Here is a 15,285-nt window from a genome sequence, read left to right on the forward strand (position 1 = left end):
AATCAGCAGAGGGTGAGATAGACTTTGGCCAACGGAACATCCCACAATCTGCCATGAATGAACCATTTGTGCTCGCTCATGAGAGAGGTGGAGAAAGCTGTAGCTCTCACCATGCAACCGCTGAGGTGGGACTGGAGTTTCTCCGGGTCCACGTCCGTGACATCCAGAATGTGGAGCTCAGCCTTGGCACCGTCCAGGACTCTTTTGCAGTCCAACATGCGCTGCTCAAAGTTAGCTGGCTTCTGGAACAGCTGGTACTTTGTGGAGATCTCTCGCAGTTTCCTCTGCGGCGGGTTAAGAGAGAGAGATACTTGAGGAAATTGCACTTTCTTGTTTCTTGTTCTTCTGAGTTTGTATCCCTACGGTTGAATGCACTTATTGTAAGTTGCTTTGGATAAAAGCGTCAGCTAAATGACATGTAATGCATATGTATAACTACATAGATTACACACTCAAACATACATACATACACAAACATGCATTCCTACAGTTACCCATGTTTCCCAGTAGAGGTCAGTGTTACCTGTAGATGGTCCAGCATGGTCCCACCTCGCGCGGCCTTGCCATCAGTGGCGGCGGGAGGCAAGTTGGCCACATTCCTCTTCCTCATCTCCTCCACTGTCACCTCGTGGGCTGCAATCTCTGCCCCGATGGTCTGAACGACGAGGGGAAACAAACACACACACATTGTGAGTGTATGTGCACACAAACAGACAGTCTTCTCTCACCTACTGATGACAGAAGAATGAATTTAATCCTTTTTTGTGTGAATAATAATTATAACATTTTCATTAATACGTTACTACTATTCACAGGCCTCTAGGTAAAGACAAGTGAGATTACAACAAGTAACAATAGTAACATAATTTCTGAGGTTTGGAGACTTCCTTGAGGTTCTTGTCTGGTAGCCGTGTGCGAGTGTGCACTGCACATGTACCTGTGCCTCCTGTGCGAGCTGGATGGCGTCGATGCGGTCAGTGAGGTAGGACGTGAGCGTTTGGTCCAGCTGGCTCAGAGACTCCTGCAGCTTTTGGAGAGCCTGTTCGTTCTCCTTCAGAGTCTGCAGCTGCTGCTCGAGGCCGACCTGCCTGTTGACCGCCTGGAGGGGTACGCGTACATTAAGTTGTGGGTTTGAATATTTTCGCCAATGTCAATTTGGAATTCAAGCAATTGAGGGGACATTCCAGTCTTTAAAATATAAATTGTGTCATTGGTAGGATAAAACATCAATGGATGCCGTCTCTCTACAGCTTAACGCCTGACCTGCTGGTTGAGTTGCTCGTAGCGGGAGTTGAAGGCCTCTAGTTTCTCACTGATGAGTTCGTCCAGTATGCCTCCGTCTATCAGCGTCTGACCCAGCTCTCGGATTTGCGTCCTGTTGTCCCCGGGGTGCCGCAGTGCACCCTCCAAACCCTGGTGGTGAATGACCAGATGGACAACGGGGTAAAGAATCGTGAAAATCAAGCGGGAAGAGGGAAAGGAACGGAAGTGAGGAAGTGAATAAAGAAATAGAACAGTCCTTTGAAAAAAAAAATCTGTTAAACTGCTTCACAGCTCCAAAAATGTGCCAAAGGAACAAGTTGAAAACCGGATTTGTGTGAAAGATTAATTAAGTACCATATAGCTGATAGATAGATGGAGTGCAGATGCAGAAATCGCAGCAGTGGGCGTGTGAGATGAGGCAAAAGAGAAAAAAAAAGATGAAAAGTGAACCAGTGAGAGAAGCTCGTCGAGTGACGACACATGTTTGGATTCCACAGCCAATGTTTTTTTGGGGGGTTCATTAAATCAGATTTTCTTTACCGGAGGTAATGGAGAAAGAGCGACAGCCCCCCTCCACAGGGGTGAGTCTGTTTGCGAAACTGGGAGGGAGGTTTAGAAGAAGGGAAGCAGGAGAAGGGGAAACATTGTCTTTAAGGGTCTTCACTCCCCGTCATCTCTATGCGATGTTACAGGAGCAGCACTGTGAGTGAAGCGAGCTTGACAGTCGCGCCGCAGGCAAGTCCACAGAAATAGCAGCAGAGCAAGGCAAAGTCAATGAGGTTATCAACAGAGTCAGAATATTAAATGGCTTGAATGATTTATGAAATATACGATTTTTCCGTATTACCGCACATCAGTCCTTCTAAAGGCATTATCTAGTGAGCATGTTGAATGGTTGGGGGGATTTTATCTTGGCTAACTAAATTTCCGGCTTTCTATTGGATCGAACAGCAGCTTCTCTAAAATATAATATGATATAAGTACAAGTATGGAATAAATGCATCTAAAAAAATTGAAAGATGGATGGCTGCTCCAACTTTACAATTAGTTGTTAAAACGTGTTATTCATAACTCAGATGAATTAAATGTGTTTACAGCGTGTGTGTGTGTGTGTGTGTGTGTGTGTGTGTGTGTGTTTGCATTCGTACCTCCAGAGCTTCGGTCACGGCCTCGGTGCTCTCTGCCAAGTTCTCGGAAGCTTGGACCTTCTCCCCCAGCGTGTTGAGCCAACCCTGCTCCATATCCAGGTACTGAAGCAACTCCATCCAACAAGACCAAACCTCCTGCACATCAACGGCCAGTCAGTGACATTTAAAGGAAGCTGCGCACAGCCAGAAGAAATGAGACTACACAAGGGAACAGCTGTATTAAGAATGCCCTCCCATACAATCTTAAGAACGGTATGAAAAAAACACTACCAAGAGAGAATAGTACCCAATGGACTTCTTGAACATTAGCACCGCTCATGTTTGACCTTTCCCCCCCGCATTCTGACGGATGATGGACCAAAAACCGCCCCAAACTATGACCTGACACTCGCGGATCCAGCAATGCCCCTTGCAGCTGCTCTTGTTCTTTGCATGAAAATGAACAAAAATGAGCCAGAGAAATGACACATTGTGTAAACAAACATGTCAATCCAGTGGTGAAAAGTGGGATTTGCAAGGTGACGACGGCCAGAACAGCGCATTCATGCATAAAATGTGTTAAAGGAGTTTTTAATACCAGAAAAAAAAACACATTAACTACATTAAACCCACTATCAGCCAATGAGAAGGAACTGATAAACAGAGAGCTTATGCACATGTATAAAAGGATTTCTAAATGATGTGAACTTTACCCCCCCCCACACACACACACACACACACACATCACCTCCAGAGTGTGACACTTGCTCTTGAATCGGTCACAGAGCTTTTGATAATTAGCGAGAACTCCCTCCAGCTCTGAGGTCAGCTCCTCTGAACCTCTTCCGACTGGAGGCGACGTTCTGGACACCAGCAAGTTGATGCTGTCCTTCAGGATCTTCACCTTCACCTCCTTCTGCAGCACGTCCTCTTTGGCCCTCTGTGCGAGAGGTAAGCAGACAGTGGCAATGTTAGCGGAATGAGAGCCCTTTAAAGTAAAAAATCTGAGCATGTACTTATAGTTCTCAAAAGGTTTCCGAATGTTCCTGTTATGTTAGAACCAAGCTCCCCGTCCCACCTTCATCTCCTCCAGCGATGCTTCCAGCTCCTCGGGACTCTTGTACTCATAGTCTCTCATGAGAAATTCCTCATCCACCTGGGTCATCCATTCCTGCATCTCCGCCAAGTCCTTCCTCAGATTCACCTGCCTTTCCTGATTCTCTGCCGCGCGCTCCTGGTGCCTGAGCAGCTGCGAGGACACATTTGCTTTGTGAGCGAAACCAGACAACGAATTCAAAAAACGCAATGCAAATGGAGAGAGGTTCTTCCTCACCTGTTTGCCGAGCGTGTCCCATTTCCCGCGGCACTCGTCCAACTTCTCCTGCCCCCACTTGGCTAGTCCTGGGACTGCAGCGCCCTGTACGGCGCTCACGTTCTCTCCCATCTGCTTCAACGAACCCTCCACTGACTCCATCTCATTCACGTACTCCTTGTTAGCAGAAGGCAGAAGAGTAAGTGAAATGAATGCAGTTTTCACATAAACCGATGGAGAAGGGACTTTCGAGCGCTGAGGTCATTATCATTAGCAGGTTAAAACGTGTCACAATGCACCGCTCCTGACCTGGCACTGGTTAAGCTCTTCCTGTACAGTCTCCTTGCCTCCCAACGACGTGGCGTCATGAGACAACAGTTCCTGAACCGCATCCAACCAACTTTCAACTTCCCCCAAACGCACCTGACGACATTAAAACAAATTAATCAAAAACATTGAAGAGAAAAAAGAAATAACACACTCTTTAGGTTTTTGATGTCACCGACTACAGCTACTTTACCTGATTGTCCTTCATGCTACCCAAGATGCACTGCAGTGTGCCCAGCTCCTCGCGGGCCCGGGAGGAGAGCCGACTCCATCTTTGTAGTTCCGTAGGATCAGAAGCTTGCTGCGTTTGCTCGATCTCCAGACACAGGCCCTGAGGTCGACGAGGCTTATTAGAATTACATTAACAACCACAATGTCTAATGAGTGTCATCTCTTAATGAGAAGACACCACGTCTCTAATCTCTTTGACTGAGGCGGTTGTGCCCTTCGACAAAAAGGATTCAAATGCCGTCTGCAGCTTTCGTGTCGTCCAAATTGTTTGAGAGAAAAGAGAAAGATTCTTATGTCTATGACTTCATGAGCGTTTAACAGGGACACATGACATGAGAGTTTAGGTGTGAGGGTTGACACTACTGAGCATATACAATTTGGGATTAATCACCTGGAGCGACTTTGGCGGAAATGAGGCTCGTGTGTTTGTCTGGTTTTCAGGTACGTTACAATTATTATACTGCAAATCAAACTTTTCCAAAATAATTGACTTTCCCACCTGTTTATTAAACTTGACAGTAGAACTATGTTGGTTCTACTCGAGTTGGGAGACTGGTAGTTACAGTGGCAGTGACAACCCGTTCGTTTTGCAGCTGTCAGTCGGCGGCAGTGGAATGGACACGACATGACTGGCGTGCACTGGCACCTACTTCACAAACGTCTGCTAAAATGTGCTTTATGTGATGACAAATTCAGAATTTCAATTCAGATGTGTGTGTGTGTGTGGGAGACGATGAAGCCATTTAAACACAAGAGAGTCACGTTGCTAATGGGAGTGTGTGGTGCTTGTCGGGCCGGCCAACTGGTCGAGCACCTCTCGGCCCCCCCCGCCGAGCTGTTAGGAGCTCCATGCGGCATGCACAGGCACGCTGCCCGGTATGTGCCAACTCCCCGCCCCTCTCCCCGGCACCATGCCCTATCTGCCACGATAACAGGACTGAGCCACATTCCAGCAAGAGATGGAGGAGGAGTGAAACACACACACACGAGAAACACAACAAAGCATATCACAGAGCTGCATACCATAACACACACACACACACACACACACACACACACACACACGCGCGCGCTATGTTCCTCCTACACAGAAGTTTGGTACAGTGCAGGGGGAAGTGACTGGCTGATAAAGGGGACCTGTTGTTCGCTAAGACACAATCTGATTTACGTAGAGGGGCACACAGACACAACAATGAAATCTTTTTAATCATGTGTTATCAGTTTCCAGATAAACACAAAATACACCAACACATGAGTAAGCAGTTTTTCTGTAGTTTCTACTTAATCTCGTTATTTATTTTAATCATTTGAATAAAAAAAAAAGAAATCTTAGTGGCTGGTCTTTAAATCGAAAGTATTTTTGTTTGTTGTTGAAATGTATAGACTGCCAGTTGAATGCAAACGTTTGAGAAATAAGGATATTAGAAGAAATTGTGTCCTTCATGATGCTGGACTCACCTGAGCGCTCTCCACTGCGTCCTCCCCTGTAGCGATGTCCACTATTCCTTCTCTCAGAGTGGCCAGTCTGGCCTTCAGCCCGTCCACCTGGTTCGACACCCGGTTGGCCTCACAACTGGTCAAAGCTGGAACAAGGAGGATTTATATATCAAGTTAAAGTATCAGGGCTTTTGCATCTGGATTTAAACATCAGGATTAGATCCACAAGGGGGCAGTGAGCAGGTTTGCGATTCCCCAGATATTCGACAGTCTCAAGGGATGTTCAGCTGAGCTCTACAGACAAACTCATGCACATGTCTGATCATCTAGCAATACGCCGAGACGAGAATATATTGCTTTTTTTAATCCCACAGAAAAGAAATTACTGAAATAAGTCAAATGATTTTAAAATATCTCATCCATACCAATATGGTCGCTAACCAAAAAGGAACCATTGAACCAACTGCAAGATCACAAGTTAGAGCTTATACAACGCTTTGAATACCTTCCCCCCCGTGGAATCCCCGCCGCACTTTCACGTTCTAATGCCCGGACGCTGATAATCCAGCGATAACATCTACAACACATTTCACACGGACATGGAAGGACATGCCGGATCTCATCTTTCGTCATGCCTCCTCATCTGTATAGTCTGTGGAGATGTTTACGTTTTGTTCCTGTGTCTGTAATGTAATTGTGATTCGGTCTTCTGTGCAGGAATTTTAATGGAGTCGGGCGTCACCGTAACACATTAAAGGTCACTAGTAACGTATAATAATAATAATAATAATTAAAAAAGGCAATAAAATCAAACCAATTATGACGCATGCATTTTAAAACTACACAAAAGTGAAGTAGTGTCCATTAGCGACTTGTTGAACCTCATTTCTACTGAATGGTTGTAGTCTTTTGTGTACATTCTCTCGCCTCATCTCTTCTGTCATTTCTATAATTACCAGGTGATTTAATGCTTACTCAACATGGCTCTGTTTATATACACAAAGAGCAGAGCTGGAGTGGAACTGGGGGGGAAATAGAGAGAGGCCCTGGAGGGAGGAAAACGGCCCTGATGCAGAAACAAAATGGTTTTCCTTGGCTTTCAGCCCAATCCTCACAGTCATAAAAGCCTAGGAGGCACAGTAAGACACACACACACACACACACACACACACACACACACACACACACACACACTATGTTCTTCCTACAGGATGTACATTTCAGGGTTAAAACAGGGACTGATTTTCTGGACTGCTGCAGGTTGTGACGTCCTCAGGTCAGGATGGAGCTGACAAGGAGGGATGATCCCACACACAATCGCTCAAGTGTACACACACACGGCTTTTGGAGGACATATAAGGACATCACAGATTCATATAAAAGCTGATGTCAAATTTACAGAACCCCTGTGGGACTGAGCCCTGCACATCTTAGTTATTATTCTTCCAGTCACCTTATAAACCCGAGAGCCTTGAGCCAAGAGCAAGAAAAGAGAAATAGGTATTTGTTTTAAAAGGTAGGCTCAAATCTCCTGTACTGCGTTGCTGTGAAATAGGAGGATGCTTCAGGGCTGACACATACCGTTAATACCTATAAACCGCCTCAAAGTTTTTGGTACTTCTGCGCCCATTTAAAAAGCTCATTTCGATGCAGTTCGGCCAACGAACCTGTGTTGACCTCTTGCTCTCTGCTCTGTAGCCGCTGCAGTGTGGAGGCGTGATGCGCTGCTACCACCACCATGTTGTCTCTCAGAGAGGGCATGGCTCCCAGTGACCCGGCCTCCGCAGAAAGCTGCTCCAAACGCGGACTCGAGGCAGCGACCCCGACAAGTCGGGACTGAAGAACGTGAGAGAAAGACACAAGTTGCCTTCATTTGTAAGAACACAGCTGTTCAAGGATAAGTCTTTTGTACCGTCTTTGTACAGCCACACAGAAGGGGATAAATGTGATAAACTTGGCTCAAGTTAAGAATATCGTCTTTCATAATAATGTAAATGTAAAGTTTATGTCGCAGAATTGCATTTCCTTGTATTTGACTTATTTAATCTTCTCTGTCAAAAGGAAGCTGGAGAGTCTGGAGAGAAATCCACAGGCTCCAGAATGTCATGCTTCCTCAAAACTCAAAGGGAATTCATTTATACTGAGAAAAATCGCACCTCCACCCAACATGATAGACCAGAAAGGGGTTTTATCAGACTTAATTTGAACATGTTTTATTGACTTTTGATTGAAGGCACTCCTGTCTGTTAAAGAATTTAATCTCAGCTCATGTAGGAAGGGAAGGGTCGAATCAACGTGAATGTGTGACTCCTACCTGACATTCTCCACTCAGGCTTCTGAACTCTGCCTCGTCACGCTTTTCTCCGGCCGAAGTGGCGTCCAGCCACCGGTCATGTTCCTCGAGGGCTCGGTCCAGGTCCGCCAGCTCTGCAGACAGCGCCGCGACGCGGCATTGAGTGTGAACCCGCTCGCTGGCTGCTTGCAGCTCCCTCGCGCACGCATCCCACTCAGTCTGGGTCAGGTTTATGTCCGCCCTCACCGCGTCCACACACACTCCCTCTGCAGGGGGGGGAAACAGACCGCGGGCTCACTTAAAATGTACTGAACGACTGATTAAGTACACTAGGTGAGAGCAGTAGCAGCCAGCTGTTGGTGCAAGTAAGAAGAGATTAGCAAAAGGAAAAAGTTGTATTCAACAAACAACGTTTCGGATGAGAGAACCGCAGATACGAGGTAAGAGAATAACAGTAATTGTGTGTGTGTGTGTGTTAAATAAGACTAATACAAATTGGGAAAGTTTTTCTGTCTTAGGCCAAACGTGGTGTTCGACATATAATGAGTCGTACCTCTCTCCAGCTGGTCCATCAGGACCCGACCATCCTGGATCACTTGACTAACTGTGGCTTCCTTTGCATTGAAGTCCAACTCCAAACCCTGCATTGATTGGTCAACACACGTTCAACAAAAATAATTCACATGCTCTAAGTTTTAAGTTGAAATTGTTTGTTTTTGAGCCGTATCAACTGCTGGGTCAACCTTAAGGGTGTCCTGCAGGTCTGGTGTGTTGGGCGTAGCGTCAGGGTGTGTGGAGGCCAGTGCCTGAGCGGACGTCTTCCACGTTTTAGTCCAGCTCAGGGCATCAGAAAGCTTCTTCTCAAACCTGCAGAACCCAAAACACAATGAGTCTGTAATTCCTCCGCCTCACGGGCAAAGGAAGAATCGTGCGTGCCGTCCCAGTTCTTACAGTTGTCTGACTTCTGCATCGGTCTCCACCAGTCGTTTCTTAGGAGGAGCCGGCGGGGCCAACTCCTGGTCAGCGAGCGAAGCAGCGGCCGCATCCACGGCGTCCTGCTCTTCCACCGGAGTCATCCCAGCATCCGTCACGGCCTCCATTACCTTTGCGAGAAGAGAAGGAGAAGGTGGAGAAGCCATAAGGATGAGACCGAAATCGACCACTCATCAAGTCAAAACCAAGCTTTATTTTCATTATCTTCTTCCAAGGAGATCTACTATGGCTTCCCAAACACCAACACGCTACATTTAATAAATTAGCTTATATCCTGTAGGATTTATGCCCTGAATTTCCACGGTATCCATGTATTAGTTCAGTTACAGTATGCAGGAAGACAAAAGCCCATTCTGAATAATAGTACATGCAAAAAGGATGAACACACACACACACACACACACACACACACACACACACACACACACACACACACACACACACACACACACACACACACACACACACACACACACACACACACACACACACACACCTGGAAGGAGCTGTCCTCCAGCTTCTGAACTAGGTTGTCCCATCTATGTGCCAGCTCTTCTGTGTTGTTCCCGATGGTGGCTCGCGCCTCGGGGCTCCGCAGTAGCGATATCACATCCTGTCCTGCATCAGAAAGCTGGTCGAGAGTCCTCCTTTTCTTTTCCATGTCTTCCTTTAAAATCTGCAGAATTTGCATTACTTAAAAGATCAATGGCTAAGCTAAACACAATATACTAGATACTAAAGTTCACCAACAAATGGCAGTAGTTAAAGTATCTACAACTACAAATACTAGGAAGAGAACTTACTGCTAATTGGCGCACATTGATGTTCATTTCACTTGGGTCTTTAAAGTTGCTGGTCTGTATTTCACTCAAGGCCTCCTCTTTTTCTTCTAACCACGCATGAAACAAACTCTACGGAGAAGGGGAGAAAGTAGTATCGTCTTGAAATACAAAGAGAATATTGACGTCTTGTTAACGTCAAAAACAGTCAGGGTTTGGAATTCAGCAATCATCCCACAAAAAATACTATACTGAAAATACTGAATCTGAGCCAACCTGGTCTGATAGGAGCTGCTGCCACACCATGAAGACTTCCTGGAGCTTGTGCCACCTCTCCTCCGTCCAGCGACACACGGCCGCCCAGCGCTCCCCCAGAGACTGGAAGACAGGAGAGAAACGTTGAACATGTATGTTCTCAGAAACACAACGTGAAGAAGAGCAACAAGCTGAACACATAGAACAAGGGCGGCCCAAAACCCAAGGATGAACCCATCCATCGTCAAACCGCTTATCCTGCACACAGGGTCGTGGGGGGGCTGGAGTCTATCCCAGCCAAGACGGGGTACACCTTGGATTGGTCGGCAGCCAATCGCAGGGCTACACAGAGACATACAACCATTCAGACTCACATGCACACATCTACGGGCAATTTTTAAGTCCCAAATTAACTTGATCCCCAGAGCATGTCTTTGGGGGAGGAAGCCGGAGAACCTGGAGAGAACCCACGCAGACACAGGGAGAACATGCAGACTCCACACAGAAAGGCCACTGGGCGGAGTTGAACCCAGGACCTTCTTGCTGTGAGGCGACAGGCTGACCACCACGCCACCGTGACGCCCTCCAAGTTTGAACGGATTAGCATAATATTTGGCAACCATTTTTGGATTTGTGAACTTGCTGTTGAAGCTCTCCATATATACAGAGGTCAAGGGTCATGGATTAGTGTTACTAGAGGAAGACTCCCCTCCTTCAGCTGACAAATTCTATAAGGTCCGATAACTTACTTGCAGTTGCTCCTCCAGGGCAGCGGTGGCACTCTCGCCGCTGTTCTCGTCTACCACCACCACCATGTGCGTTAGGGAGTTGACCTTCACCTGCTCCGCCTCCAGGTCGTTCTGAAGCTCCTGGACAGAGAGGCAAATAGTCAATCAAGCGCGGCGGCACATTAGCCATTAACAGAGCTGGCAGAGAAGCCACTGGGCGTTGTAGTGACACGGTGGATGACTCATGGAGGTTCAGCCTCAAACACGAGACTGAAGGCTGCCGCATGCTTCTGCGTCGTTGCGTCGACGCACTCGTTTCAATTCATGGTTCTAAAAGTCTTGCGTGTGTTGCAGAGCAAAAACTCTCTGTTTTTTGTTGAAGACGACCTAGAGAGTCACGTATTTCTGTGTGGAAGTCGTTGGTTTGTTTATTTATTTATCATAGACTTTATTGCCCCGTGCATCGCCACTGCTGCTTTTCATCGCGGACACATTTGTCCCGTATTTCCCTCCGGGAAAACGCCGGTTCGCCGGTCGAGAGATGCACAAAGTTGTTGCACCTCTCGACCGGCAAACCGGCGTTTGTGGCGATCTCCCTCCGTGACTCCAACCTGCTTATACAAACCGCCAATGACGGCTTGTATAAGCGGTCATATTTACGCATTTCTTCCGACAAAAGTTCTCAAATCTGATCCGTTCTCTCGTAAACATTCTGCGTTTTAATAATGGCGGTATTGTGCTATGAAAACGGAAATGTGAGACTCCGTAAATGATGTGATGTGATGTGATGATGATGTAGTTAGCGGACCAATCACAGCCTTGTGCGATGCGGGAGGCTTGAGGCATTTTTCTAGGCTTGCGTCGCAAGCATAAACTAGGCTTAAGTGGTCACAGGACAGTTTGACGCCGAGAACCGTGCAGGGAGACTGAATCATTTTCATGTTCTACTCCATCTTTTCCGTTCTGCATTGAATAGATTTTGACAATTTGAGAGGGAAAACATATTTACTTTGTGTTGTTCCAGCTGTTCTCTGTACAGCTCCAGGTCTTTAGCCGGCGGTTCTGTCTCTATCTTTTTGATTCGCTCCTCTGTTCGTGACAGCCAATCAGAAAGCTGCTGTAACTGCTGCTGCTGGAGATCCATCAGGACTTCATGGAGCCTGGGGAGGGAAAGAGTCAGCGCAGACGGTGAGGAAAGAAGGACATGATAGCCGTCGGTTTAACAATCTTTACGGTGAAACTGCTTATTCAATCGCCTCACATGAACAACTGTGTGTGTGTGTGTGTGTGTGTGTGTGTGTGTGTGTGTGTGTGTGTCTAAAGCAACTTGTTGGGCCTTGGGGGGCTCAAGGCTTATCAAGTGCCACCTTCACACAGTTTGCAGCCATGTACATTCTTCACAAGGGAAACTCTTAAACATTGGATGTCAACAGTGATACTGACAGGAAAATGACCTCTGCTGGGTAAATTGTGCCTCATGTGCAGTGTTCTTTTTACTTTACATTATGTACTTTACTTTGCTATTTCGGTCTACCGCCAATCGTACTAAATTAGGTGTACACAGAAGTGTTTCAACCTGGCCTGGCGGTCCATGCTGGCCACTCGGAGGCTCTCCCAGCGGGAGTTGAGGAGGCACATCTGCTCCCGAATTTCCTCCTCTTCCTCGTCTGTCAGATTGCCCTGTGCGATCAGTTGGTTCCCCGCTTGGAGCACATTACCCACACTGCTCTGGTGCGCTGTCAACTCCATCATAAACACCTTTTGGGGAGGGGGAGGAGGGGGAGTCATAAACATGTTTTACTTCAAAATGTTCCAAACAAAAACACTTCTCTGCCCACCCCCCTCCCGTCTCCCCTCTTCCTTCTAGCTCCTAGGTAGGTACATCCCTTCATAAAGCGTTGCAGAAGCTCTGGGTATCACCTCTGCACCCCTGCCTTAACGAGCGTTGCCGTAGCAATAGTCAGAGAAGCCTGCAAGCACAAACTGAAGAGCAGAGTCTGTCAACAGCCGACTGAGGCCCATTAAAAAACAAAAGAGGGCGGTGAAATACTTCAGGAAGGAAAACAAGCGCGCCTTCGAGGGAGTTACGTTGCTTCTCAACTGTTTTAACGGGGCTGCCTTCGGCCGGTCTTTGTTGTGAGCAATATGAAGCCCAATGAATTGAGTTGTTGTCTGCTTTGAGTGAGCTATTAGGATGTGTAAGCATGTTTGACTGCACCTCCAAGCACATTGTTCTTGATGAGGCTTTGCCGGGGAAGTTGGAGTAAGTTTTAGACCTGCTTAGAAGCCTGGCAGTTAAAGAGGCTTTGTTGCTCAGTCTAACTACCAGCTTTCAGCTTTGACCTGGATTCCAGACATTAGACTTTAGACACAAATACTCACATTTCAGCCAAGGGAATCCAGCCAAAGCCCCTTTACACACATGCACAGACACAAACCCCGCGGCTACGACTTCTCAGGCAGGCGAGGAAGGTTTGTGCCAGGGCACCACGGGGTGCTGCGAGCCCGTGAGCAGCAGAATTCCTGACATTCCCAACATGGACGCAGCATGTACTTTTGTACGGCTGTGCATTACACACATACACATCTACACACATTCAGGCTCAGCAGTTCACTTCAGTTCTTAAGAGTTCCAGTCGGACAAATATTGCAATCGCCATTTAACATATTGACCACACAATGCATCATTTTGTCACTTTATTAAAGTGTCAGAGATGCAAACGAGTATTATGCAAGTTATGCATGATAGATACATGTGCAAGCATGTTTAAATTCATGCAAGCCCCAAGGCGGCCTGCGGGTCTCCTCCTACCTCGTGCGTGTGAAACTGCTCTTTGACTTCTTCCACATCGTCAGACACCTCCTCCTGGGTATGTAGGGCATCCTCGGCCGACAGCAGCCAGGTCAGGACCTCCTCCAGCGTGGTCTGGTAGCTGTCCAGGTCCACTTCCAGCAGGCTGCCCTCCAGCTCCCCTTCCGTCTCCGTCAGGGTGCTGGGGGTCTCGGGCCGGGGGCTGCTGCCCGCCTCCTCCATCTGCACATTCTGTAAGACACAAGCGTATTTCAGACACGCGTCATCATAATCGTGGTAATAGGAAATGTTCGACGATAAAAATTACAAAACCGCCATTCGTCTTTTGGTTTTATTTCTATTTGAGCACAATAGTTGGTACGTTTTGAAAGAGTTTAGACATTTAGGAGGGGCTAGTGTTGGTCTGGACCCCGCAGAGCAACCCGTCCTGCTCAGTTAAGAAGCAAAACAACACAACTGTGCGGCTATTATAGGATGCTAGGAGGGGCCCTTTGAATGCCGGGCAGGGCAATGCTCATTCTAGGACTAGCAGCAAGTTTGTTCTGGGTAAAGTTCTGGGTTGAGTGTACAGTCGGATATGAATGGAGCAGGAGAAATGTCCCTAATTGCTTTAATTACTAGGGGAAAATCATGTTTGAAATTAAACGAAATTGGTCGGTAGTTTTGTCCTTCAGTACAACTTCCCGGAATATATTTCAAAAACAAAAACACCATAAAAAAAAGGGCAGACTATTACTGGTTTCCATTTTTGGAAGGAAAGTTCAACAAAAAAGCTCAACAAATCAGTCCAGCGCTGAAATACACAAGAGATAGAATCTTTGCAGCCAGAGCCATGCCAAGTCAAAGATTAGACGAGTAGAGACTGGCACAGTAACAAGTCAAATGGACCTTTGTCTTCCAGGATGGAACTACACAACGGCGCTCTCTGTGTAGCAAACTCTCAAAAAAGATCACCCGCTGAAAATATGTGATTGGCCTTTGGATGTTAAATACTGTATGTCCTTATGTTAGACTGGTGGAGGCTGGCAGAGACAAAGCAACAACTAAAGAACGAAAGAGAGAGTGGGCGGGGCAGCGGACAGACAGACGGAGAGAAAACTGCAGCCGTGCTCGTTTTATTGACATGAATGGCTGTAAAATAGCTGTGGTCTGGCTCAACAGAAGACTTTATTACAGCCAGATGATTTGCCCGACTCAATCCCTGAATCCATCATGTTTTACAATGTGGAGGTCCTGGAGCGTGCAATGCCTCATCACGCAGACGAAGACGCACTACTGAGACACCATGAACCACTAGCATGCACGTCAAACATCAAGAGGGGAATAAAACACTGTTATCCTACACAAAGGGGGCCCAGCTCACATCCAGCAGCATGACGCGTCACTTCCTATGGAGAGAGGAACTGTGCCAGGAAAGTGAAGGAAAGTATAGGCCCCCGTGGGTAATACAAACTTAAGAGGTGGTTTCTGGGATGTGAACCTCTGGAACATCCGCACCAGGGATGCAGACACACGGGGCTGCGGGTTGATGTGCTGCAGCACAACTTAGCCAAACAGCAGGAAAATCCAACCGAAATCAGGGTGAGACATGAGACACTCTGAAATGTTCACAGATGTAGAACATTGAACAGCACCAGTGTGAGCATGTAAGGCCTCCCGCCAGCACGCAAGACAGTCTTAAATGCTCAAATAACCTCAACTCTCTGCGCACACTCCCGTTCTCACCAA

The 15,285-nt window shown here is 47.0% G+C and overlaps 1 protein-coding gene across 1 annotated transcript in view; it reads right to left on the reverse strand.

Moving 5' to 3' along the window:
* utrn (utrophin) overlaps nt 1-15,285 on the reverse strand; it is a 125,988-nt gene that overhangs the window by 92,131 nt on the left and 18,572 nt on the right. The window contains exons 10-32 of the mRNA XM_040159944.2: nt 13,558-13,788; nt 12,322-12,503; nt 11,755-11,905; nt 10,767-10,886; nt 10,039-10,140; nt 9,787-9,894; nt 9,480-9,659; nt 8,942-9,093; nt 8,734-8,857; nt 8,544-8,631; nt 8,012-8,256; nt 7,365-7,533; nt 5,719-5,843; nt 4,223-4,360; nt 4,012-4,125; nt 3,724-3,879; nt 3,469-3,639; nt 3,139-3,330; nt 2,412-2,546; nt 1,264-1,413; nt 938-1,099; nt 524-655; nt 111-284 (exon numbers count right to left, since the gene is read on the reverse strand). Of these exons, the coding sequence (XP_040015878.2) occupies nt 111-284; nt 524-655; nt 938-1,099; nt 1,264-1,413; nt 2,412-2,546; nt 3,139-3,330; nt 3,469-3,639; nt 3,724-3,879; nt 4,012-4,125; nt 4,223-4,360; nt 5,719-5,843; nt 7,365-7,533; nt 8,012-8,256; nt 8,544-8,631; nt 8,734-8,857; nt 8,942-9,093; nt 9,480-9,659; nt 9,787-9,894; nt 10,039-10,140; nt 10,767-10,886; nt 11,755-11,905; nt 12,322-12,503; nt 13,558-13,788 (3,501 nt within the window). The remainder of the gene's footprint in view (nt 1-110; nt 285-523; nt 656-937; nt 1,100-1,263; nt 1,414-2,411; nt 2,547-3,138; nt 3,331-3,468; nt 3,640-3,723; nt 3,880-4,011; nt 4,126-4,222; nt 4,361-5,718; nt 5,844-7,364; nt 7,534-8,011; nt 8,257-8,543; nt 8,632-8,733; nt 8,858-8,941; nt 9,094-9,479; nt 9,660-9,786; nt 9,895-10,038; nt 10,141-10,766; nt 10,887-11,754; nt 11,906-12,321; nt 12,504-13,557; nt 13,789-15,285) is intronic.

The sequence above is a fragment of the Gasterosteus aculeatus genome, chromosome 18, assembly GCF_964276395.1.
Source record: "Gasterosteus aculeatus chromosome 18, fGasAcu3.hap1.1, whole genome shotgun sequence".
Lineage (NCBI taxonomy): Eukaryota > Metazoa > Chordata > Actinopteri > Perciformes > Gasterosteidae > Gasterosteus > Gasterosteus aculeatus.